Source organism: Triturus cristatus, chromosome 11 (genome assembly GCF_964204655.1).
Source record: "Triturus cristatus chromosome 11, aTriCri1.1, whole genome shotgun sequence".
NCBI classification, from domain to species: Eukaryota; Metazoa; Chordata; class Amphibia; order Caudata; family Salamandridae; genus Triturus; species Triturus cristatus.
Window position 1 is genome coordinate 857,638,620 of NC_140594.1, and position 26,817 is coordinate 857,665,436.

A 26,817-nucleotide genomic window follows, 5' to 3' on the forward strand; every position below is an offset into this window, starting at 1 on the left:
TATACTTGTACGCAGTATCAGAGGAGAAAGGACCGCAGTGATCCAAATAAACACACCCAAGTGGTTTATTGGATATGTACAACTGAGTTTGTGGTGCACGCGCAGCAGTTGAAGGTTTAATCTGCTGGCAAATGTCACAATCAAGAACATAAGTGCGAGCTTGTTTATATAACCCGTGCAACCAGTAACGTTGTTGTAACAGAGAAACAGTTGCTGCAACCCCGGCATGGGCTGACGCCATGCCCTCGTGAGCCGCTGATATCAGAGATGGTCTACAGTCCGCGTTGGGAACCAATCTGTCACCAACGTCGTTAATTCTCACTAATGGGACTTTATCAGGACTTAAGTGATAATGGTAACGAGAAGGGAACCCTCTCGGGTAATTACCTCCCTTCTCTGTAGCAGCAATAGCTGCCAAGATGTCATCATCGATCTTACTTTTGGATCTTGTAACTGCTGCTACTAAATATGTCGCCACTGCTGTTTTCGCTGCTTCGTCAGCTAAGCTGTTTCCGACAGCATGGACACCAACTCGTTGGTGCCCAAGAGTGTGAATTACATTCACGAGAGGCAGATGTTCTTTAAGTTCTGCGACTCGAACCCAAAGCATTTTATGCTTAATTGTGCTACCTTTGGAATCACGATATTCATTTTGAGACCAAAAGAAAAGATTGTCGTTAAATGACTGAACACAGTAAAATGAGTCACTTACTATAAGAGTAGTGACTCGAGGATCAGCAAACTCCAGTGCAAGCACCAGAGCACGTAGCTCTGCTAACTGTGCGGTACAGTTGCCCAATGTCTGCGAATGCACGACATCAGATAGGAATTCACCATTTACGAAAGTACCCGCCACAATTGCGCAGGCCGCTGAATAGGCATGCTTCGATCCAGTCGCCGGTTGCGCCGAACCGTCGTAATAAATGACACAATGGTAATCTTCGAGCGGGCGCAAAGACAGAGGAGCTGGATGAACAAACTCATACTGCAAATACTCCTGAGTCTGTAATGAGGCATCAAAGATATAAGTGAAATCTGGCGATGTCAAGGAAGTGGCCCATTGTATCCAACGTGGATGCAAAGCTTTAGAATTAGGTACACTTGCTTTCGTCACTGCCTCCAGGGCAGGATATGGTGTCACTACCAACATGCGTTTTCCTTGTGATAGAGCTCATTCTTTCAGAATCGCCATCTGCACCGCCGTCAAAACTTTCTCGACGGAGGAAAAACGCAGTTCAGCCAAAGTGCACAGGTGTGATTGTATGCAATGCGGACTGTATCGCCCTCATTGAACGTTAAGTACGTGAAACCCACTGCTCCTGGCACAATTCTTATTACCAGGTTTGTGAGGTTATCACGCGTCAGTAAGTACTTTGAAGCTAAAAGATCAGCCTGTAATGATTGCAAAATGGCTGAATGCTCTGGCAGCCAGCACGATTTGGAAAAAGTAGGTTGTACCAAGGCATAAAGCGGCTTGATACGTTGGGCATAATCAGGAATATACGTACAACCGAAATTCAGAAAGTCCACCAAAGACTGTAATTTTTTCAATGTCGTCAGAGCACGCAAGCATGCGCACTTTTCCAGAAGGTGAGGAGCCAGTCCTCTACCTTCGTTGTTGAGCTCGTAGCCCAAAAACAACACTGTATACTCTGCAATGTGAGACTTCGCAAAGTAGAATTTGTAACCGAAGTCTGCAAACATTATAACAATGCGATCAACGCAACACAGATGCGGCCACAACTCGTCGTCTGTGAGATAGATATCATCAACATACGAGTACGCATCAGGGTCAATGCTCTCTAACAGAGAGACTACACATGCGGCAAAGACGCCAGGGCTGTTTTTATAGCCCATGGCCAATCTTTTAAATTGTTTTTGCTTGCCGCCAGATGTAAATGCTGTCCACTGACCACTAAGTGAGGACAGGTTATGGCTGTAAAAGCCATTGGATATGTCTGGTGTGGTTTTAAATCGTTTTCGTACAAGACTATCCACTAGTGCAGAACTGTGAGTATTCTGTACCGCGCATGTTCGGCAATGAGAGTTTAGGTGCCGGTAATCCAAAACTAGGCGGTACAACCCATCAGGCTTCGTCACAGTGAACAAAGGATTATTCATTGGTGACACACATGTTTCAATAACACCCTGATATTCCAATTGATCAAGGATTTCCCCAACGTGAGATCTCGCTTCGCGGCGCATGGGATATTGGGGTTGTGGCTGGGGCATAGACCCTAAGGGAATCTCATGGCTGGGGGACAATTTATCCCAGCCTACCTGAGTACGATACAGAGCCGGTGCAAGCACCTGAGCTCACTCCGCGGCAAACCTTTCAGCATGCTTCCTCGGCACCGTATGTGCCAAGGACGGGAGGATAACCTCCTCCCCTCTAGGAGCATCTAAAATGAAAGTCGGGGGCCAGTCCGCCTCCGCCAAGAGAATGTCATAGGAAGAGGTCAGATTATCCCAAAAATTCCTTGAATTGTGCGTTGTATGTCACCTTCTATTAAGAGGACTATGTCAAATAGTCTATCAGGGGGAGCCACTCTAGTATCCACAGTCTCTACAGTAATGAACGTGTCAGTTGCTGTCGCAACCAGATGTGGACGTAGTGCTTGCCGCACTACTGTAACCTCCGCCGCGCTGTCGAGCAGCGTTGTCACCCATGTCAGGTTCAGAAGTTGCGTCCGTACTATCTGTGGCATACCTCGCTGTTAATGCAGCAACCTTCTTCTTTTGAAACGGGGGACGTTGACGTGCAAACTCGTCTTGCTTGCCTCTACCTTCAGCCTGTCGGGGTTGCTCACGACCTTGCTGGGCACCCCAACCTCTGCCACGTTCTCCTCCACCGGACTGTGAAGCCAATGTATCCTGTGAAGAACGAGGAGAGCGTTCAGTAACCTGAAATCTATCAGGTGACCTAATACTAGTGCGATCACGCAAATCGTATGTGCCTCACTAGGTGGCTGAGTGGGAGACGCAGGACGAGACCCCTGGCTCTGTTGCTGCTTTCCCTGTTTCTTTTGTCTCCAATTTTGCTTTGGAAAATTAGGACGATCGTCTTTAACAGAGGAGCTCACCTTAGTTTGTTGTATCAGGTCAGGAATGACAATAGTTGATTTAACCCCTAAACTACTGCGGCCAATCGTTCGATATGCTTCCACAATAATCTTAGGCAACTCTTTCGGCTTATCGAGTTCATCGACGCGGGCTAAACCATTAGCCACTTGGAACTGTACCGCATCTCCCTTGAGATTACCAAGGACGAGAGAGGCCACTACGTCGAACACCCCGACAAGTCGCATTTCCAACTCAACTGCCGCCTCCGGACCGTGATTATCCTGAACACGTTTAATAACGGAGGGGAGCACGGCCATAGACGGAGTGCCAAAGCACTTCGAGTAGACCGCTGCAAAAACCTTACCCCAGGTGTCACAATCGGACACTTCTGGGACCAAGTCCTGGGGCAAACTTATGGTGAGTATTCTGTGTTTCTCCACTGTCGTAGAGTGTGGAAACAATGCTTCCAGTTGGTCACATTTCTCGGCAAGCCAATAAGGCAAATCGTCCTTATTCTAGGGGCGCTTGCCCATCACCGAATTAACTATGACTGGACTGATAACAACCGCAGGATGACCAGCTGGTAGCCTCGCAACCGCAGTTGCCCCTACCTGCACGTTGCGCAAAACATATTGCACTAAAGCCCTATATATAGTTATCAGGGCTGTATGGAGTGTACGCAATTCATCCACCGCAATAGTCAAATAACGGGGGTGAGGCGTAAAGCCGGCCAGCACCGGCCACGTGGCCCCTGGAATTGACAAAGGGCCGAGTCTAGCCGGTGCAACCGACTGGGGAAGGGCACCATTAAACCAAATGCTATGCTGCCAGGCAGAAAGTGGAATCTCTAGTGTCCTATATGGCGTATAATTGGCTGGGACCCATGTGTGAGTATAGGAGTGAAACGTTTTATCATCCGCATTTACCGCCGGGAGCGTCACCCAAGAGTAAAACAACTCATAAGGGTGAGAGCCATCAGCACTCACCACAAAAATAACGGCCATCCCATCGTCTGGTACCCCATACTGCGTCAAATGATGCCGCAAAGGCGGCCGACTATGCGCTGCAATTTCGACCGCCATAAGGACACAGAGAAGAACAACAATGTAGCACACGGGTTCAGAAATATAAAAACAGCTTTTTAATTTACAAGCTTGTATGGACCTATTATGTTATTAACAGGTAGGTGAAAATCCGTCACTCCCGTTATCCGGAAACAAGAGTGAGGGTGTTGTGGAATAATATAAGCGCTACTAAGGCGTTTCAAATCAAAAGACCAGACGTTAGGTGCCCCATGTTGCAGGGATTCTGCTTATGCACAGAACTATGCGCAGGAAACCAGGACCTCTGCAAATTGTGGTGTACCAAAAACTCACCTCAGCACCCAGAACCCCTATCCGACCAGGATCAGTGTCCCATTCGTTATCCGTATCATCACGGAGGTCCCAATGTATAGACAACCCAGAACAAGCGACTAAGAGTATTCTCAGGAATGGTGGGAATCAGAAATACCTGTTCGCTATTATACATATATCAATCCACAACAAAGTAATCAGAGACACAGTAAAGTTTAAAAGGTTTATTTTATAAACTACGTGTCCTAAGATGCAGTACTTTGGCTAACATAAGCAGACAAATGATTATAATTAAAACCATCAGCATTGTTACAATACCATAGAAAATGAAAGGAGAAATCATAAATGACAGTGACATACAGCCACCTTCCTTTCGCTAGTAAACTAATATTATTAGACTAGCAGAAGGTCTCTTAGGCTTGAATGGGGAACCCCATACCATAAAGATCAGCTTTAGGTGGATCACATCACAGGATCAGCTTTGCTCTGCGCCTGGAAATGTTCTTCTCCAGAATGTGTTTCAAACGCATGCAAACTGTAATATTAAAGGCTCTCGACATTCAGGTATTTGCAGCTGTGTGCATATTATGGCTAGAGAGTGGGCCGATCAACCTGGATTCAAAAACATACATTGTCTGGCTGCTCAAAGTGTTTTGTACACAATGTTCAGACCAAGGTCGCAGTGCACGTCTAGGGAGGTGAACAACAGACGGTTCTCATGTGAAGCAAAGGCAAGCAAGCAGTTTCTCAAATAATAACATGTATCTGCAGTGTCACGTGCAAAAGCAGCAAAAGTGGCAAGATGGCTTTCTAAAAGCTAACGAGCTTATGCTAACATAGCAATGTATGTGGACACCTTCACTACAAGACTTTATGTGCCTTCTGCATCCAGACCTGTAGCTAAGTGGGTCGTGACCAACTAAAGGAAAGGAGGAATGTAGAGAGCCACCCTGCCTCTGCTTAACTAAGTTGCACCTTGTATAACTCCTCGGGGCGGGCTCACCCAGAAGAGATCAATACAAGGGCTTAAGGCTGCTCAGAGTCTTCGCCCACACCACATTATACTGAGTGGTGTTCTTGTGTGCATTATGCACTGCTATTCCAAGCTACGCATGAGGGCCAGGCCGGGAGGGTCACCCCGACCTTTACAAGTGTGTTAATCCAGTTTTTTTTAATGTATATTGTCCTACTGGATATGCTTCATTCTCAATTATAGCCTTTCCAGAAATCTGCTATTTGCTTATATACATTTGCAATGTGAGGGACTGTGTTGATATATTATATGGGTTACGGGAATTACATAGCTTATTGATTATATGAACGGATGCACACGTTTCATTATCATACTTAAAAACATTTCTGTAGCGTACTAAAGTAGCATGTTAGATTTTGGCGCATACCATCTGACACTGCTGAGGTTTTGGGGGTGGAAGAGCCAAAACACACACACATATACATACACACACACATGCACATTTATATGTCTATATATATATTTGTTTTGAAAAGTCCCACCAGTGCTGCTGATCTCTTGAAGGCGGTGAGACATATCATTAAACTACTCAAAGAGTCAATGCAAGCACCAACGGGGGATCAATAATCAAAAATGTATTATCATTCAAACGAGCTGACACGTTTCAGCTCATGCCTTTTTCAATGCGCCTGCTCGTTTGTATGACAAGAAATGTTTGATTATTGATCCCGTGAGTACTTGCATTGCCTCTTTGAGGAGTTTGGTGATATATATGTTTAGTTTTTAACTTTTAAAAACTGAGACCATGATGATCAATTTGACATTGTAGTCTCCAAACGGACCACACTAAGTAGTTGTTTGAAAATTTTTTCCCAAACACCCCCCCCCCCCCCGAAATATAGCTCTAATTTAGCCACTTGTAGCGTGCTACCCACATAACCAAGGACTTCAGTGTCCCTGGTAGGGGTTGTAAGTGCTGTATAAAGGTCACAGTGCAATACAATTTCTGGTAGTACAGGTGAGCCAGAAACCGAGCACTCCAACAAAGATGAGTACAATGGGTGCAATGTCTATCAGATTGTGGGGACCGGATCAAAATAATGGCTCTGCTTAAACGACAAAATATTCTATAACTATTTAGTTAATATTTAATCTTCAGGTAACTACATATAAAATAAACTGAAAATAAATCATGTAAGTTAAAATAATAGAAAGGAAAATGCACTCTTATTTGTTTTACGTTTATTTTGTGAAAACTCAGTTAATGCAATCACTGTTGATGTTGTGCGAGTGTGTAACCAGAGAAACCGAACTGAACCCTGGGTTGGAGCAGTGGAGAGCAGGGACTTCGGTATTGCTGAGGTAGAGGGAGTGAAACAAAGGCTGTAGGGTGTAATTTTATTCTAACACTCAACACAATTTACATTTGTTTATATGAACTATACAGGTTTCAAATTATACAAGCAATTAGGAAGTGTCATGGAAACAAAGATTTTAAATGGAACAAAACCAAAACAAGACATTCGGTGATGTGCAAAGATATATATTGTCTGAAACTCGATTTTCACACCAAACTCCAAGTCTATGCAATTAAGCGACCGTTTGAAGATGAGCTGTCTGTAAATGACAGTGCGCTACCACACCTGCGCGCCAAAATGCACCACAGGCTACATCCCACACCATTACTTCTCTCCTGCTGAATGGATGAGGCACATTTGCTACACTAGTTCTTTCTGTGATGCAGTACTTAATTTGTAAATAAATATGTGCCAGGGCCCCTGTGAGGAGACCGCGGCAGCTTGCATCCCCCATTGCAGTCCTACTGACAATTCAGACGTTTTATACATTAAAATTGAGTAATAATTGGCACCCAAGCTATTTTTCTAGCTTTGGGTGGCAGATATTTGTCATTTTAATGTATACAGAATTATTTAAAAAAATATTTCTGTGTTTAACACAAAATTGGAAAACAGCACCACCATGTGGCTGGTTTGCATAAGTCCCAGTGTTGAAAATTAAGTGCAGGTGCCGAACACCGGAAACCACCGGCTCAAATTAAACACTGGTGTGACGCTTGGATTTTTTCCAATCCTTATGACCTTAGGAGCGAGCATTACCACAGAGTAATCAAAACATTCCATTAGATCCTGTAGGAAGCTTTATTTACGCAAAAAATGCTGTACCTGAATTGGAGAGAATACATTGCAAGTTACTTAAATTATAGTGTTTGAAAAAGGTGTTCTTGAACTTACCAAAAAACAGGAAAACCTTCCTTTCCCTGCGCTCGAGGGTGAGTTGGTCGTAGGGAAGTAGTTCCGGGTACTGCTGCAGGCGGATCTTCTGCACAATGTTCTCAGCTTCCTGTGGGGAGTGAACTGCATCAGAAATGCTGAAGCTCCCCCATCTCAGCGGCACACGGCTCACTTTGTCCCAAAGAACAACAGAGTGAGGACTGTCACACAAAAATCTATGATTTACGACTTCCGTTGTGAAATAACCCTCAAGGCGTGAGATAACTCCTGATAAATCAGTGCGGTTCCTCACAACTCTGCCTTGTGAAAATACTTTTATGACAAAGAAATAACATCCTAAGCAGCGTGATTGTTATTTGCCAGCCCTTCATCCCAACGGTTTTGCCGCAATTTATCCTTAAAGGGTCTATCTGGTATTATTCCAACAGGTGGGGCCCTAAGTAACTGTTTTTATTGCTATGCCTTGGAACCGGCTCTGGCAATTTAATGAACAGTAGAAGATATGGGCTCTCTATTGCCTTTAATAGTTACATATTTATACCTGCTACCTGCCTGTGTTAGTATTATTTTATTTGTTGGCTTCACATGTCCTATTTTCGTTGACAGTGCTGAGGTGTCTGACTCTCTAAGCAAAATATAATTTTGGTACTTGAGTGCTCCCCCACCCACTAGTAAAGAGGAAGACTTTCAGTATTTTTGACAAATGTGGCCCTATTAGTAGTGCTATAAGGACTCACCATATGAAGATGTTCGCCCTGCCCATTATCTTCCTTCAAAACATTCCCAACTGCACACACCTCGACCATATTATAGTTACTCTGATACTCTTGATTTTGAGCCACGGATTGTTCTTATGCAGAATGTTCAGTTACCACCCAGTTCTTTTTTTTTTGGCTCATCACATGATAATTTTTTGATTCCTAAAGACTAGTTCACAGTTTTTACTCAAAACAGACGTTTCCAACTTTGTCATCAAATTATTCAGATTCACAGTCTTCTCATCAAATTTTGCTAAAAGTTTTGCATAGTATTCCGTCAAACCATACGCCCTCTCCTGGGTGCATCTTTATTTGCTTTCACTAATCATTGGGATTTACTCCTTCACAACTAATATCATGAGCTAGATAATAAATGCAGGCAACCCCCAGACCACATTTTCTCTTGATTTTCATCCAAAACCTTCAGTACTTTTTTTAAGAGTGACCACATGCACTTCTCAATAACTTCCATAAACCAGAAGGTCATTTTCAGGTCGAGCCTAGACAGATATGTTGTATGTACTTTGTGTGGGCTTTGGAATATTGTCCCAGTCTGCTTCCGCTTTTGCTTAAAGACTACTTTTTTTATAGCAACTGCCTCTATTTAACTGTCTTGATAGAAAACGACCAGCAGAGGTCAGTAAAATACCAGAATTAATTTCTGCTAAGGGACTTTCGTTTTTATTTTTCTAGCAACTGCCTCTATTTAACTGTTGTCTTGTTAGAAAACGACCAGCAGAGCTCAGTAAAGTACCAGAATCGCTTTACCCATAATGTGTTTCATAGTTAAAAACGTATAAGGTCCCAAAGGCGAGAACTAATGTATTGCAAATGCTTGTTCAAATCTGTTTACGTTAGTGAAGTTCTTAAAGGTTGTATTGTAATTATATTGTAATTGCATTTATATAGCGCTTACTACCCCTGATGAGGAATCAAAGTGCTTTTCCGGCGTGTAGCACACTACTCCGGAACCCATAATGGATTAGGGCTGAATTAGTATAGTGAAAATATTAAAGTAATTTGAGTGGTGGATATGTTAGGCAGTTATTTGGATTGAGAAGGATAGTGGAGGGATAGAAGAGGGAAAAAGGTTTGTATTTATATAGCGCTTGCTACCCTTCATGGAGTGTTGAAGCTCTTTTTCAGCGAGTAGCACGCTACTTCGGAACCCAGAAAGGATTAGTGATGAATTAGTATAGTAAAAATTTGAAAGTAATTTGAGTGGTGGATATGTTAGTCAGATATTTGGATTGAGAAGGGTAGTGGAAGGATAGAGAAGGGAAAAGGGTTTGCCTTCATATAGCGCTTGCTACCCCTGATGGGTTGCTGAAGTGCTTTTATTCAGCGAGTAGCATGCTACGCTTGGAACACGTACAATGTTAGTGGTAAATTACTATAGGGAAATATGAAAGTAATTTGAGTGGTGGATATGTTAGTCAGTTATTTGGATTCAGAAGCATAGCAAAAGGGTAGAAGAGTTAAAAAGGTTTGCATTTGTAAAGCGCTTGCTATCCCTGATGAGGTGCTGAAGTGCTTTTTCGGTGAGTAGCACGCTACTCTGGAACCAATAAAGGATTAGTGGTGAATTAGTATAGTGAAATATGAAATTAATTTGAGTGGTGGACATATTAGTCCGTTATTTGGATTGAAAAGGATAGTGGAGGGATAGAAGGGAAAGATTTAGATTTTATTTATTTATTTTTGTTTGTTTTGGAGCTCATAGAGGTAGGAGAAGGCTTGGGATGAGTAAAAGGGAGGTGGAGGGGGGTGAGTAAAAGGGAGGTGGAGGTGGAAGAGTCAGAGGGAGGGTTTAGAAAGGCTTGTTTTGGGGGATTGGAATAGTAACAAGAGGTATTAGATGATGCAAGGAGGGGTGGAGTGGGGAAGAGTCTCAAAAGGGTTATTTTGGGGACCATAGTAGTGGTATGGGGTATGGGATGAATGAGAGAGTGGAGGTAATGGATATATAGATAAAGGTATAGGGTGAGAAATAGGCTAGTGCATTGGAAAGAGTAGTAGAAAGAGGTTTGAGATGAGTCAGAGAGTTGAGCTGGATGACATATTGAGAACGTTATAGGGTGAAAATAGGGTAGTGCATTGGATATGCTGCGTTAGAAGAAAAGTAATAATAAGTAAAAGTATTAAATATATGGATCCAAAAGTAATAAAGATATAGATCCATAAGTACATGGAAGGTATATAGATAAAGGTTGGTAGTAACTGTGGATTACAGATGCATTAAATAAACTCTGTCTTTCAAGTGTTGTTGTACTTAAAATTAGGTTGTTTTTTTTTATATACATATATATTTGTTTTGTAGATCAATAATAAAGCAAATGTAGTTTGAAAACTTTTGATGCCGAGGCTGGTCTGAAGGGCATGCATTTAAAACTAGAAACGTCCTCGGGGCTAATGAAGGAGGTCCATGGTCTAGAATTTTCATGAGGTACTATTTAGTGGTACGCTGATGAGAGGGCCAAAACGTTCAGTACTCAGTGGCTCTATTTTGTCTTTGGAGTGAGAAATTACTTCAGTTGTTTGTGGGGTTCCTTACCACGTTCCAGGAAATTCCAACCTATTTAACCACTGGGCTTCACCAAATAGAGAAGTTAAGACTTTTTTCCCTTTTAGTAAAAACTCTCCTTGCCACGATAGTCAATTTTTTTGTGTTCTATAAGACAAAGGACTTTGTAACAGAATGTGCAAGCAGTTTCTTTTTCGTTTCTCAAGATTTCTGGTAGCTTTTTACAAGAGATTTTATAAACTATTAATTCTGGGAATCTATCTGTTCTGTTTGATTCTGAAGTAGTGTTGACCTGGGCCTTTGACCCAGTGTGCGGGCTGTTTCTCTTTCGCCACCCCAGTTCAGACACAGCTATATGCAAATCATTGGCAGCCCCCCAGCCAGGCCGCTGTATTTTAAGGCAGGCTAACTATCAGGACAGGGACTTGCAACACTAGGCCTGCCATTGCAGACTTCAGCTTAGCCCCTGGGGGGGCTGCACACACACCCAAAAGCAATGCTCCTTTTCCCCTGCTGGGCTATCAAACATAGGCGGGCGGGAAGAGTAAAGCGGCCTTGCAGGAGGTTCAGTGTCAGGTGGTAATGGCAGATGCTTCATCTTCACCTCAGCCCCCATCGCCCCGCCCCACCTCTGAGGCCCGCCCAGAAGCTTTGTTCTTTGTTTCCTTCCACCTCTGCCAGGCCTTAGCCCTGAGGCTATAGTGAGCTGGGGAAGAGGTGAGTGGGAAGCGGTTAAAGCGATTTATAGTATCTTTACAGAGGAAGGTCATTAGGCTACTCACTCGTTACCAGGAGTAGGTAGAAAAAAAGTCCTATTTGGCACTATAGACTCAAAAATGTAATGCTGCCACCACCATCAAGCATCTGGAAGCCAATGCATGAACAGTAGTAGCATGCAGCAAGGAGAATGCAAGTGGTGTGCACCTCCTGACCACAGAGCACAACTCTTCATCTCAAAACCTTACTCCAGTGGTGTAGCTAGGCCTTTTGTCGCCCGTGGTGGCCCCTGCGTTTGCCACCCGTTGCGGGGGGTGCTGGCAATTTCCTGTGATGGCCACAGGTAAGAGTGGGGGGAGAGGCCACCGCCTCCTAAACTTGTGCTGCCCTGGGTAGACCGCCCCCCCTCCTTACTACGCCACTGCCTTACTCGGACCCCAACTCAGCACATGCGTATGACAGTTGTGCGCGCTGGGCATATAAAGAGCAGGATTACAGCCAAAACTCTCAGTTAGCTATCGTAGGGCAGTAATGAATGCTTGCGAAGCCCTGCAGAGGACATTCCAGCCCAAACACTAGGAATTAGTGACCCAGAGTTAGTTACCACAGGCTTCTGTGAAGCACCCTCCTTATTAAGAATAGCCATTCTTTATAGGGAGATGTTTTGATAACATACCTAGGTAACAATGCCTCTTTTTATTATCAATCTCCACTTCAATGAGGTCCATTGAATGCTGCCCATTAATGATGCGTGGAACATGCTAGTCAGCAGGGTTGGGTTGTGCAATGGAGTAACATGCATTTGCAGTGGGGCACTGTATATAATTTTCACAGGCATTTACTTGATTTTCTATTTAGCAAAAACACTGCAATAATCTGCTGCAGAACAAATGTACAACTGGTGTTTTATGTTGTTTCTCATCTGTGAACTGGTGTGGAAAATAGGATAGAGCTATGTCATACTTATATTGGGATGCAACGTGTGTGTGTGTTTGTGTGTGTATGTTATGCTGAGTCACATGCATCAGTATGTGTGCTTTAGATCACTGCAAAAGGGTGTTAAAAGTGTCAGTGTATATAATGGTGCAATTGTGAATATCAAAACTATCAAATCTATTAACTTACCTACCATACCACCATTATATACACTGACAATTTTAACACACTTTGACTATTATCATACAAAAAATGCAAGTTGCACACTGCATTTGATATTCTCAGCATGGCAAATGATATTCCCTAGGAAAGAATAAGTTATAACTGGATATTCTGCACATATATTAATTCATACATTATGAACCATGCTATATTTCCACAGGATGTTTAACCATAACACATGACTAATTAGTGAGACCTTTTACATCATTGTATCCCTAACATATGGGTAACAAAATCAGTTAAAGCAATACAATGCATCTCGTATCTTTTGTTTTGATGTGCAGTAGGATCCACCTTCCTATACTGAGTATCATCCTCATGGCGATGAGCTGTCAGCCATCTGTTAAAAGGGCACAATGGATTCCAAAGAGGCACACAAGGGACCATGAGATCTATGAACATTAGTGAAGAAAGGCACGCAATACCAAGATAGTGCTGTATGAGTGACATTCTCAAATTCAGAGCGCTAAAACCTCTTTCGTAGTCACATGAAGTACCTGGCAGTGTGTTTGTTGCCCTCAAATCAGGTTAAAGTTGATCTCTGAAACCTTCTGATATGAGATTATAATTAAGAGAGAACCTCTGCCCTTACGAAAAAGTAGCAAAAGAATATAGGAAGAACATTTCTACATTCAAGAATCAAGTGGTTGACAACAATAAAGAAGATTTATAAAACATTGGGGGGATTATTAAATCCCTAAAAGGCTTAAATGTATATAAAGTAAAATATTGAACAGGGTGTTGAACTCAACCTTTAGCTCTTTCACTTAAAAATCTACTAGTGCAGAGACCTATGTGTAACACGCAAATTCATTGCAATCATAGCCACGCCACCTCAAACTTTCACCATATTGGAACATTTATGTAATTCGAGCCACAGAGCTGAATTAGGAATATCTAAAGTTATGAGGTAGGTACACTGACTGGAGTGAGACCATAGTAATTGCAGAAAACAGTGTTGAAACGTGTCAGACAAATCAGCGGCCAAGGCATGGGACACAAAGTAAGATCCATCCCTGCCATGTTTGGAAATCATCAGCATGCTTTCAAAGATTGTGTTTTGGATTATGAATCTGAGGGACAAAGAGCACATACGTCAAAACTCACACACACACACAGTTCACTGAAAGAGAAAGAGCATAGAATATTTACTGCTGAAGTTTAACTTGCCGATTAAGGGGGAAATGATATTCAATAGGGGAAAAATGCTCAAAGTCATTGCTGCCAAGAATGAGGATTTGGAGGAAAGTCCTCATCGCAATAATCTTCACATCCTGGGAGTGCCAGACACTACTATTACTGGCAGGCTTATTTAGTCAGAAGACTCATGTTTTTGTAAGCTACACATAACACAATGTTGCCTTTTGTCAGTATAAAATGTTATTTACCCAAGAATTGAACAAACAACTCCGCTGCCAGTCTACTTCACCAGGCGTAGTTTGGAAGTCAGAAGAGCATCAACCTATTTTCAAAGATCTGGCGCAGTTCTGCTCTCTTCAAGTGCTGGAGAACAGGCACCCTTGTGCCTGGGTGCTATTGTGCCTGCGTTGTGGTCAGGATAGGTTTTGTGCAGAAAGGCAAGCCTTTCTGTTTTGTAAAAAAAACTATGCTTTGAGGCTATTTCCTCCTTGTATGTCTGCTGCATGATGCAGCACACGTGCACAGAGGAAATAACGAGGAGAAATAAAGATATTCCTCCTCTAAACGCCATTTTCAGGTAGGTGCACCATTTTGGCAAAAACCCATGTCCAAGTCTTTGTCAATATGGGTTTGCGTCACAGTACATGGGTGAATCGATGGGAACTCCGGTGCACCACCCATGTAATGCCTCCCTGGCACAAGGTAACGCAAGTCAGCGGTATGTGCTGCCATGCGTTATCTTTTTTTTTTTTTAACAAATCTTCTTAAACCTGGGCCTCATTTTATACATTTATTATTTTAAAACTTTGCCATAAAGAAGTTTGCAACAAGGAGAAAATTACAGAATGTCTGTTCTAGTTTAACTGGTTACAAATGCTGGATTTTAAAATATCTTATCATGTTAAGGCACCTGCTGGAGAGATCTTTGCATGCCCAGTAAATCTCAGGGATTAATAATAATGGCGAGATAACTGTGGTGGTTAATGCATTTGTTGGAGAGATCTGCGTTTTGTCTAGTCTCAGTTTTGGTTCAAAGTAGCATAGAGGGTTAATGTGTCTCCTGCAAAGCACATTGTGTAACATGCAGATAACCGATTTTTATTTTATGTAGACACGTAAGTGATTTACTGCTTTTGACACAGAGATCCTTTTGTCACTTGCAGTTCATAAATTATATTCCTTCTAATATAGCACAGTGAGCTATGAAGGACGATATGTGACTCCTACAGATTGTAACCCTCATTGTCGTACATAACAATCCTGTACATTGATTTACACACATGTATGATTTATTGTCAATGTGAAATGTCTGCATGTGATGTAAAGCACTCTGACACCCTACAATGGGATGAGTAGCGCTATAAAGAAAATAAATAAAAATTGTGGTATTTAAATTGTTATTTGTGTAAATATTTGTACAGACTTACACATCCGACATTCATTCAGTGCATGCATGTCTCTTATGTACAGGGTTACAGAAAAGTGAAAAGCTTTCCTTTAAATCCTAGTTTCTCGTAAATACTTGTGAGGTGATGAAGTGATAACAAGCTGTGCGCCTTTGTTTCCCCTCTATTGTACTGACATTTAGGTATGAGGCTCCAAATAGCTCCCAGTCAGGATTCAATTGGAACCAAAGGATGTCTGATGGGTGTTTAACTTTGGACTTTGTTTTGGGCCCAGCCAACTTCTCAGCTGGAATCAAAAATGCAAGCATCCTCCCCCTGCATGTTGCTGCACGGAACGTGCAGATGCTGTTGAATGTGTCCCTGTGTAAGAAAATGACACCAGGACACATTCGGCATAGTTCACTGGGGTCCAACTTCTTGGCAGGGAAGACGGTGTCCACCCTTTGAAAATAGTGGGTGGACACCATCTACCCGCGAGTTCTCCTGACTTGTGCCCTGCGTGGCTTCCTGAAGCATGTATAAAAAAGTGCAGCATCCAGCGCATTTTTAATCGGTCTCTCCATTTCTATTCCTCCCGAATGCAAGGAACATGGACAGTGGGGGACCCTCTGCTATGGCGGAGGAACGTCGCCCCACTGCTTTCAAGCAGTGCGAGAAGAAGAAACATAAAATGATAATAACTTTCACTTATTATCATTTTATGTTTGTGCTGCTTTGTGGCAGGCAGGTGGGCAGGCGGGGCTGCTCTGCTCTCGGAGCAGGGCAGGGAAGTTGCACACTCCTTAGAGCGAAAGACTGTTTGGTCGGCCCTCTCGGGCCGCCCAAACCAATCATGCACACTCTACCCGTTCTCCATTCAGGCTACATTACAGCCTGCGTGGAGAACATGCCCAAGCCCCCATTCTCTGGCTGAACGTCTAACCAGGGCGCTTAAAACCCATCCCAATTGCAGAGTTGTGATTGGTCAGGGGAGCGATGCCGGCCTCCACTGACCATGGATCCCACTGGAACTTCCCTCAGTATTCATCAGCATAACAAACACAAAAAAGTTTAAAAGAGATTACCACAAGATTGGAACTACTGTGAGCAGGTAACCTTACCCCAGCTGTTTTGTGAGGCCCCCACTCCACCGGCTTAAGTAGGGTCTGGTTAACTTCTACCGAACCCTCTATTGCTAGGCTGAAGACCAGCATAGAGGACCAGGTGCCGAACTGAGCAACACTACCAGTGGCAATTAGGGTCGCACCTCTGAGTGCCTGGAGACCAGTGATGGCTCCTCCGCTAAGGAGTAGGTGCATCGCCCTACAGCTCATTGGCCAGTGGAAAATAAAAATAAAATGATAATAACAAGAAGATATTATCATTGGATTTTTCTTTACAACTTCAGCAGGTCGGCCGGGTTGGGGCTGGCTCACCACAGAGGGAGCAGGAGTGGTTTGCACTCCCTCCCTACGTGCGCATGACACTTTGACTGGCCCTCTTGGGCCGGCCAAACCGTCATGCGCACTTGGCATGTTCTCCATAGAGCTCTGTTGCACAGCCCCGTGGTGAACATGCCTAGCCTCCCCATGCACTTCCTGAGCAGCCAAACAGGCTGCTTAGACCAATCGCGACGCTGCTCCTGCAGAGTTTTTTTTCATTCCTCACCTCGCCCTACCACCCCAGTTCACAGGCTGCTGCTACTGCTAGGGTCCCGCTGCTTTATAAGAGCTGTAATCCACAAGCAGACCAACCTCCTCCACCTTTCCTTCTAGGAGTGGGGGTCCAGCAGTAACTTGTTCAATGTTTTCTCTCCTTTGGATTCAAATTAAAACTTAATTATTAGCATTACTAAATGTACATCTACTTCTGCAAAACTGTATCCCTTCACATATATTGCTGAATTACAGCGGAAGGTTATTTTTTCTTCTTCCTGGATTTTGCAGTTGATGTTATATGTACAGCAGATTGTTGAACTTTGTGTGCAAGACTGTTCCCAGAAAGAAATATGGTAATTGAATACCTGAATTCACCTTTAACAGTTCTCTGCCTTGAACAATTAAGGGAAGATATTGGTCTTCAAAGATCGTTGTAACCTAGGGTATTTAGTTACTGATATGTAACAAATAATAATTTCATGTACACTGGTTATTGGATTTAAAACTTGTAAAATTTGAAATACGAAAATGGTAGTGGATGATAACAGATTAGATGTGTGATCTGAGTAAATTGATTAGTTGCACCATTTGGATGTTTTGGGGTTATAGGCATCACCCTGCGGAAGGTGAACCTCAGTACGCAGACGTTTAAGCTTTTTGCCACTCCTAAAGAAAGACCTGGAAAACTTGAAGCTCTTTTTTCTAAATTCTACAATAATTATATTGTAAAAGCCCATCTCCATGAAACTCCCTAGATAAATTTGGGCTTGCACAGTTCCAATGTTCACTCACTCAAGGTCATGCCAAACGTAGTTCAAAGTGGGGAGGTCATTTTTTTCTGGATACTCCCATGCCTTAACCTCTTAGAGACAGAGTGCAGCAAATTATTCAGTGGTTTCTTCAATTGGGCATGCACACTTTAAAGCTCTCTACCTAGCTGTCTTAGACAGCTGGGTGGGGACCAAGCACAGGTGTACAGGGCCTGAACAAGCGTCCAGCCAACCTGCTCCATCCAATCCTGGTGCTACTCTCACAGCATGAGAGCAGTGCCAGTATTCGTTAAGGGAACTGGCATGGCCAATGCTGGAGTGGAGAAGAGGATTGGGAGGAGCAAGGATGTGCAAGCCAGATAAGTGATTTCTTTTTCTTTTTTCTTTCCCTCCTACCCTCTACTTCCATCCCTTCCCCTCTCCACTCTGACACCATGACACTCTGGCAGCGGCGGTTTGGCCTCCCTCCTCCCCCATTCCACATAACTGGCAACTGCCACTGAGATCATTGTTGATGGTGTTGTCACAGAAACAGATTTTGCAGTACATTCATGACATTCAACTGTTCACCAATTTCAGAGGGGGGAATGCATCATGAATCACCTTTGAGCCCAGAGAAGCAAGGCCTGGAAAGAACAGGTTTAAGAATCAGCTGCCTCATGAACCCCCCACTTCAGCTGTTTGAGCAGGGGTGGGCTCCTCTGGGCAGGTCTTTCAAACATGTAGTTATGGCTACTTTGATTTTGATCTCCAATTAGGTCATAATAGGGCTGCTTGCAGTAGCAGGAAGGGTGATGGAGAGAAGCAAGGATGGAGTGACAATGGATTAATGGGTGGAGTGATGTATGAAGTTTGGATGGAGAGGATGGATGGATTGAAGAATGGGTGGCTGCAGAGATAGATGGATGGAGAGAAGTACATGGCGAGATTACCTCCAATTTGGATACCCCCATGCTTCTCACTGACTTGGCTTCCTTAGAACTAGGAAAGATCAATGTGGGTGCTACACATCTTGCGGGGCACACATTAGATCTTATCCTGACCAACTCTTCTAATATCTGTTGTGAGGCTCCTTGTCCGCTCACATGGTCTGATCACTCTCTTCTTGGTTTTCAAATAAGAGGACCTAGGGTCATTTCCGCCCCTTGCACGTCTCCCCATAGTCATCACAGACAATGGTATAAAATCACGCCAGACCGTTTCATGAACATATTCTCTGCAAATGTTATTCTGGAATTAGGGAACGTCGAGGACAGCTACAACACCATAGTAGAAACAACTTTAGATCATCTGGCCCCATTAAAATTATACCCTAATTTGGACAGTGCCCACATGTAGCGTGGTTCTCGCCAGATCTACGGAAGGAAAAAAGCCTTTGTAAAAAGCTGGAAAGTGATTGGCGTCACTCTCATGATGCAAATGAGAAAGAAAGGTACAAGATTGCTTTAGCTCGTTATCACAAGAACTTAAAGAACGCACGTAGAGCCCATATTGCTTCACAACTTAACCAGGCATTGAATACTCCTAAAGAATTATACCATATCCTTGACTCCTTCACTAATCCCAAAGCTTGTAACAATGAATTTACTCCATCACAAGAACTTTGGGATAAGATTGCTAATCATTTTGTACAGAAAATCGAGCTTATCGTAGACAAAATCCCAAAAGACAGGAACCCTTTGAATGACACTTCAATTCTCTATCCCGCATCCTTACCCAATGCGCATTCACTGGAAAGTTTTCCCCCCTCTCACAGCAGATACTGTGAAGACACTGCTGAAAACAGTCAAATCAGGCTCACCTCAGGACATTATTCCAGCTAAAATATCTTCTCTAATCTATAAACAGCTGTCACCTCCTATCTGCTAAATCCTCAATCTCTCCATGAGTAAGGGCCATTTACCACTTGAATGGAAGACCGCTCAAATAATTCCCATCTGGAAGAAAGCTAATGCCCCACGGTAGGACCTGTCCAACTACCGCCTGATTTCTCTTCTACCTCTTCTGAGTAAATTAGTGGAAAAACACATTAATAAACATCTCTCTGAGTACATTGAAGCAACTGGATGCCTTGACTCCAATATGTCTGGGTTGAGACCTAAGTTCAGCACGGAGTCAGCGTTGATTGACGTTACTGATAATATAAGACAATCCCTTGACAACGGACAAGCAGTACTATTAGTTCTGCTGGAATTGTTAGCGGCGTTTGACACGATATCCCATACCAACTTACTTAATAGACTTAGGGATATTGGAATCCGTGGACAAGCCTTTCTGTGGTTCTCATGTTTTCTAACTCATCGTACCCAGACTATTAACCTTGGCACCTTCCGATCACAAACCATGGAACTCACCAAAGGAGTACCTCAGGGATCCTTCCTTAGTCACACTCTGTTCAACATTTATGGTCCTCCATTAGGGGACTTACTCAGATAGCTGGGCTTTACTCCGATCTCATACGCTGAGGACACCCAGCTGTTAATGTCATTTGACAAAAACTCCCAGTCTGCCTTCTCGGAAGGCATGACAGCCATTGCTACCTGGATGAGGAATAACTTCCTACAGCTAAATGCTGGGAAAACAGAGACCATGCTATTTGGAGAAGTCCCTTTGCTCTGATCCCCAGAGTGGTGGCCTCCCAAATTGGGAATTGCTCCAGTCCCTAAGGCAATGGTAAGGAATTTAGGCATACGTCTGGACCAATAACTCACAATGAAAGAACAAGTCACAACTACCGTAGGACATTGCTTTCACATGCTAAGCCTCCTACGTAGGGTATTTCCTTCTCTTCCCCTGACTGTACGTAAATCATTCCTTCAAGCATTAGTGATAAGCCGCCTAGACTACTGTAATTCCCTTTTGATTTCAGCTAGTGAGTCTTCCCTTAATAGACTTCGGGTGGTCCAAAACACCGCAGCTCATCTTGTCCTTAATTCTCCTGCCAGAACTGTCTCTCTTCCGCTATTACAAGGACTACACTGGCTACCAATACGCAAGTGGATTTGATTTAAGATCTGCTGCATTGTGCACAAGGCACTAAATGGCAATGGCCCTAGTTACTTAGCAGAAACACTTACCCAATATTAGCCATCCTGACCACTCCTTTCAGGAACAAAATCCTTGTTCCTTGTTCTGTGTTTAAGAAATCTTGCATGGGTGGGAAAGCATTCAACTAGCCCCCTGCAACTGGAACCAGCTCCCCACCAACCTCCGGAAATGCCCAGAATACCTGCTATTTCGAAAGCTCCTTAAAACTGAGCTTTTCTGAAATCCTTTTTCCTTTTTACACCCTAAGTGTAGAACCCCCGTAGCGTGGAGATACCCCTTTGGGAGTGATTCGGGTACTTCACAAGTTAATAAAATAAATAAATACGTTTGGGTTGAGATGCGGAAGAAAAGGATGATGGAGGGGTGGAGTTATGAATTGATGGAGAGATGAGTGAATGGAGAGGAGGATTGGGTGAAGAAGAGAACGATGGAGGTAAATTATATAATGATGGACAACAAGAAGTAAGGAAAGAGGGAGGGATGGCGAGACAAAGGGGGAGGGAAGGATGATGAAAAGCAAGGATAGATAAAAATGAGACAGAAAAGAGTGATGGCTGGAAAGATGGATACAGAAATGGATGGATGGAGAGGATGAAGAGGTTGATAGAGAGAAAGATGATGTTGGGTGCAGTGCATAATCATTTAATCCTCAACACCAGCGCTTGTCTCAGCTGCCACAAGGTGGCGCTTTCTGGCTAATTTGGAGATGACCACAAAAACAGGTAATTATTCATGTAATATGCATTAAAATGAATATTACCTGGTGCCCAAACTATTCTTATAGGTTTGGGGACCTGAAATAGTCTGAATTGTCACACTTGTATGAGTGTGATGGTTAGTAGTTGAGTTATTACTATTGTTGGCAGCATGGCAGGGGCAATGTATGTTGCAAGCTGCAGTGGCCTCCTGGGTGAGTGGGGAGATTAATAACTGGAGAGGATGAATTGTTGACGAAAAAATATAGAGTGAAGGACGGAAGGAAAGAACAAATGTAGGATGGATTGATGGAAAGGTGGATAGATGGCAAGAACAAAGGAAAGACTGTTGATAAAAGGGAAGGAGGGAATAAGTCAAAGAAGTATGAAGAAAAGCAAGGATGGACAAGGATAGGTTGAGAGGGAAGGATGGTTAGGCAAAACCAGCATGATGAATGAAAGTGAAAAAGTACAAAGAGGAATGCAAAAAGGAAGGAAAGTTGCATGGAAAAGGGATGGAGAAAAGGAAGGGCAAAAGACTGAGAGAAGACTGAAGAGAAGGAAGGTAATTTCAGAATTGCTGAATTCCCTGAAGGTGAGCAATCTCCTGAACGACTGCCAAGTTTGCTTGCCTCACCCGCTTGCTCAGTGCTATTTGCGACACGGTTCAAAGTAGTAGGTATTTTATTTTTCTGGCTACTCCCTTGGTACACCACCAGACCCATGCTACCACAACATCTTCAACCTAGGAAGCAAGACAATAAGTGACGAGCTCAACAAGGCCTTAAAACCTCCATTACCGCAGCTTCTTTCCTGGAAGACTGGAAACATCCACCAACCCTGCTGATCTGAAGAAATATCGGCCAATCCCGATGCTCCCCTACCGAGCAAAAGTCCTTGAGAAACAAATCAATCAGTGCCTCACTCTACACATGGAAGAGCACAACATCCCGGACCCCTCCCAATCTGGTTTTCGAGCGAACCACAGCACTGAGACAGCCTTGATCATGGCCAAAGATGACATCAAAACCCTCCTAGACAACAGGGAAACAGCAGCCCTCATCATCTTGGACCTGTCTACCACATTTGACACAGTCTCCCACCACATCCTGCCCAACAGACTCCACCCCATCAGGATTCAAGGAAACGCCCTCAAATGGATTGCCTCATACCTCACAAGCAGAATCCAAAGGATCCTTCTATCTCCATTTACCTCACAGCCCAAGCAGATCATCAGTGGAGTCACACAGGACTCATCCTTCAGCCTGACCCTCTTCAACATCTACATCACCCCTCTGGCCGACACAGTCAGGTCAAATAGACTCAACATCATCTCCTATGCTGACGACACATAGCTCATCGTCTCTCTGTCCGAAGATTCCTCCAACACCAAAGCCAACTTCCACAGATGCATGATGAACGTGACAGTATGCATGAAGTATAACTGTCTCAAACTCAACTTGGGCAAAAAGGAAGTCCTCATCTTTAGGAACAACACCTTGCCATGGAATGACTCATGGTGGCCAGCGGAGCTTAGTACAACCCTGCCAACAGACCACACCACAACCTCAGCATCATCTTGGATGAAAAGGTATCCATGAAGAAACAAGTCAACGCAGTTTCCTCAGTCTGCTTCCGCTACCTTCCCATGCTCCTTAAGATCTCCAGGTGGTCCCTGATAAACACCAGAAGGACCATCACACAAGCCCTTATCACGAGCAGACTGGACTGACAAAACACGCTTCACATGGGAATCTCTTCACGCCTACTGAAGAGACTCCAAACAATACAGAACTCAGTGGCAAGACTCTTACTCGACCTTCACAAAAGAACCCACATCACACCCCATCTCAGGAAATTGAACTGGCTCCTGATTCAGAAGAGATGGCAGTTCAAGATTCTGACTCATGCCTACAAGGCTCTGCACCAGGATACATTAGCAAACGCCGAACCTTCCACCAACCATCCAGACTCCTTCTATCGGCCTCTCTATCGCTGACACCCCACGTATCCGGCGAGCCCACAGCAGAGGACGTTCCTTTGGTAGCCAAGGCCTGGAACAACCTCCCAGGCACCTTTGAAATACACCGTCACTCCAACAATTCAGACGAGACCTAAAGACTTGGCTGTTTGAGTAATCACTGCCGTGCAGCAGCAAGCGGCCCCTGCGCATCGAGACCCTCACGATGATTTGCGGTGCTCTATAAATTACTGGTTTATTGATTGATTGAAGTAGGATTCACTCAAAGATAATAGTTCAAATAAACTTTACCCATCACTATTAACAAATCTGAACACAGATCATTCTGCATGATTAGATACGATATTCTCTTACACACCCGAATGCAGAGCACATTTGAGTCCCTTAAAGCCTAACTTAAAGCAGCAGGGGTGCCAGATGTGTAACTTACGGATGTAGGCAACTCCACACGGTAGTTGAGGTCTCCCAGCCAGAAGAGGTGTGTGAAGCGGTGGGTGAGGTTGAAGGGCCCCATCTTCTTGTCTCCGAGCACCAGGAAGCGCAGGATGTTCAGGTAATTCTGGTTTCGTCTAGAGTGACAGAAGAGAAGTGAGCGCCAGAAGGTGGTAAATGCGATAGAGGAAGGGAAAGAGGAGGAAAAGGGAAGAGAGAACACGAGAGCAAGTGAGTGAGAAAGAAAGATAGAGAGAACGGCAAATGGCCTTTACAACGCTGGCCGAGCCACGTGTGCTGTTTCCCCTCAAATAGAACCGCGCTTGCGTTAACCATGCATATGCATTAACCATGCATGTATGATGTGCGTATGTGCGGGCACAGGAAGAGGAAGGATCAGGAGAGGGAGCTCTGGGACGCAGTCTGGTAAGTGGGGCTGGGGTCGGGTTTAAAGGGGGTGAGGGTTGTTTTTAGGGCTCAGGGGGTTGGGTTATTTTTAGGGCTCAGGGGCAGTCAGGATTGTTTTTAGGTCTCAGGGGGTTGGGGATGTTTTTAGGGTTCGGGGGGGCTCGGGTCGTTTTTAGGGCTCGAGGTGGGTGGGGTTTGTTTTTAGGGCTCAAGGGGGTCGGGTTGTTTTTAGGGATCGGTTTTGTTTTGCGGCCGCACTAATCGCAGTGCCCTAAAGCCAGCCCTGATAATTTGGACATGGTTAACTAGTTTATTCCAGGCTGCCTCTACTAGACTTCAGAGCCATACAGTAATTCATTTTATCGGCAATAAAAGCAGTGGCAATTTTGGCAAGATCACGTACCGAAATGAACTTATTTACCACAACAAGGTGGTAGTAGGGGGTAGTGATATGGTCTAGGGACTTTGATAATTACCTTCACCATTGATCTAGAGGGACACCCTATGCCTTTTCTAGGAAATAGTTATATTTTGAAGCTAAAAGATGTATATGTCATATGTTTAAATGAACAATTGCAAAGAATTCTGTAAACAAATGAGCCACACTAAAATCTAAGACTGTCGTGGGAGAGATTAAAAACATTGGTCTGCTTTGGATACTGCACATGGGACTAACTGGAACATGTATGATAGTGAGGCTGGAAAGACCTTGTCTTCCGCTCTAATGGCTGAGGCTGGAGACACTATACCTCTAACTGCCCACTATACTACCTGATACTCATTCATCATGGCTTCATTATGAACTAACAACATCTAAAAGGGATTGATGCTCTGATTACCATTTTCCTTAGTCCATATTGGCTCGAGACTCTACTTATGACAAGCCATTTGTAATGAGCTGATGTTATCTGTGGAACTATCATCTCTTCTGGCTGTTCTATGCTATTTACATATTAAATATTCTCATTGTATGTAAGGTTCAATATGCAAGAACACAATGCTTATCGAGCTATACGGCAATCTATTTGACCACCAGAATTGATTTATTTAATGTGTATTTATTTTGGACTTCTAACTTTCGAGGAGAACAGCAAGTGGAGGAACCATCAACATGTTTCGATACAATGTTGGTTCTGTCAATCTGAACCAGAAACTCTGTTACATATTCTTGCTATTTGCAAATTTCTCACCCATCGTCGCTAGAAATATTTGATTACAATTGTTAACAATTCCTTTTGTAATAAATCTTTTTATTCAGTAGTTGCTCAGCAAATTGTAATTAATTATTTATCAAGTGCAGCCCAATATGACCCGCCTGTGCTCTTTTACATCCCCGCAATATTGAGATGTTTGAGCACTTGTTGCTTTTTCAGATACAATGAAACATTTTTTACCACATTACATTTCTTGGACGGACTGTCTTTTATTTAACTCTTTTGTCACTTTACGAGCACTGTTTATTTTTCTAGCAGTGCTCTTTCTTAAGGTTTGTATAAACCAATTTTAAAGGAAGACTCCATCCCTCCTCAGGCATCCTGGAGGCTCTGGGGCTGGAATGCCTGGATTCTGAACTCCTACTGGAAGCAGCTGGTGCGGGTATTGGCACAGCTTACTATAGCCCAGGCGAAGACATAGAAGGCGGGACTTTCACCTATCTGGTGACTGGTGCGGGAAACAACCACGTGGCGCGTGGCTGGAAACACTATGAAGCTGCCAGTCTGTGGCGGAAACGGACATACTGCAGCTTCCGGTATATCACGCTGGTAGTCTGGAAACATCGGACAGTTTCGGTCTGTTGCAAGAAACTGGAAATACTGTAACTGGGCTTCGTTTATTTAACGGGGAATACCTTTGACGTCAGACATCTGATCCGAAAGAAAACAATAACGCTGAAAAGGAGATAATATGACCAGTTCCCACGAGGAGAAACAGGGTCGGATTGGTAAGGGGGCACTCGGGAAATGGCATGGTACCCGAGTTGAGACTGTAGCCGCTTTTCTGCCTAGAGTGGTGGCCGGTATGGGGTGTGTCTGTGCAGTTCAGATGCCGCCACTAGCCAGGGCAGGCTTTAACACTGGTGGCGCCCTGTGCGACGACAATCAATTTTGGCGCCCCCACCTCCCATGACCGCCTCCTTGGATTCTCTCCCTACCACCTGCAAAAGTCCCCCTCATCTATCCAATCGTAAGATATTGCTAAACACAGCGCCCCCCTGAAGTCCCAGCGCCCCCCCCCCCCCTCCACAGGTCAGCGCCCAGTGCGGCTCCACCAGTCGCACTGCCCTAAAGCTGGCCCTGCCACTAGCCCAGTGGGGGCCTGAGTGGCCATTATAGAAGCAAATGGGCCTCTTTTACCAACAGGGCGGAGGTGTCATTCCCGGTCTCTCGCTGGGCCGCCCCATTAATGTATTCAGATTGAGCAGGGGCAGGGGCCTGACCAGAAATGGCACCCCTTATATTCAGGTGTGGTTCACCATTGTGAACAAATCCGTGCACAAAGA

General features: G+C 44.0%; 1 protein-coding gene across 4 annotated transcripts in view; it reads right to left on the reverse strand.

Moving 5' to 3' along the window:
• Positions 1-26,817, reverse strand: part of INPP5D (inositol polyphosphate-5-phosphatase D) — a 660,212-nt gene that overhangs the window by 246,809 nt on the left and 386,586 nt on the right. For all 4 annotated transcript variants that reach the window (XM_085634688.1, XM_085634689.1, XM_085634687.1 and 1 more), the window contains exons 15-16: positions 23,908-24,046; positions 7,644-7,752 (exon numbers count right to left, since the gene is read on the reverse strand). In XM_085634688.1, the coding sequence (XP_085490814.1) occupies positions 7,644-7,752; positions 23,908-24,046 (248 nt within the window). The remainder of the gene's footprint in view (positions 1-7,643; positions 7,753-23,907; positions 24,047-26,817) is intronic.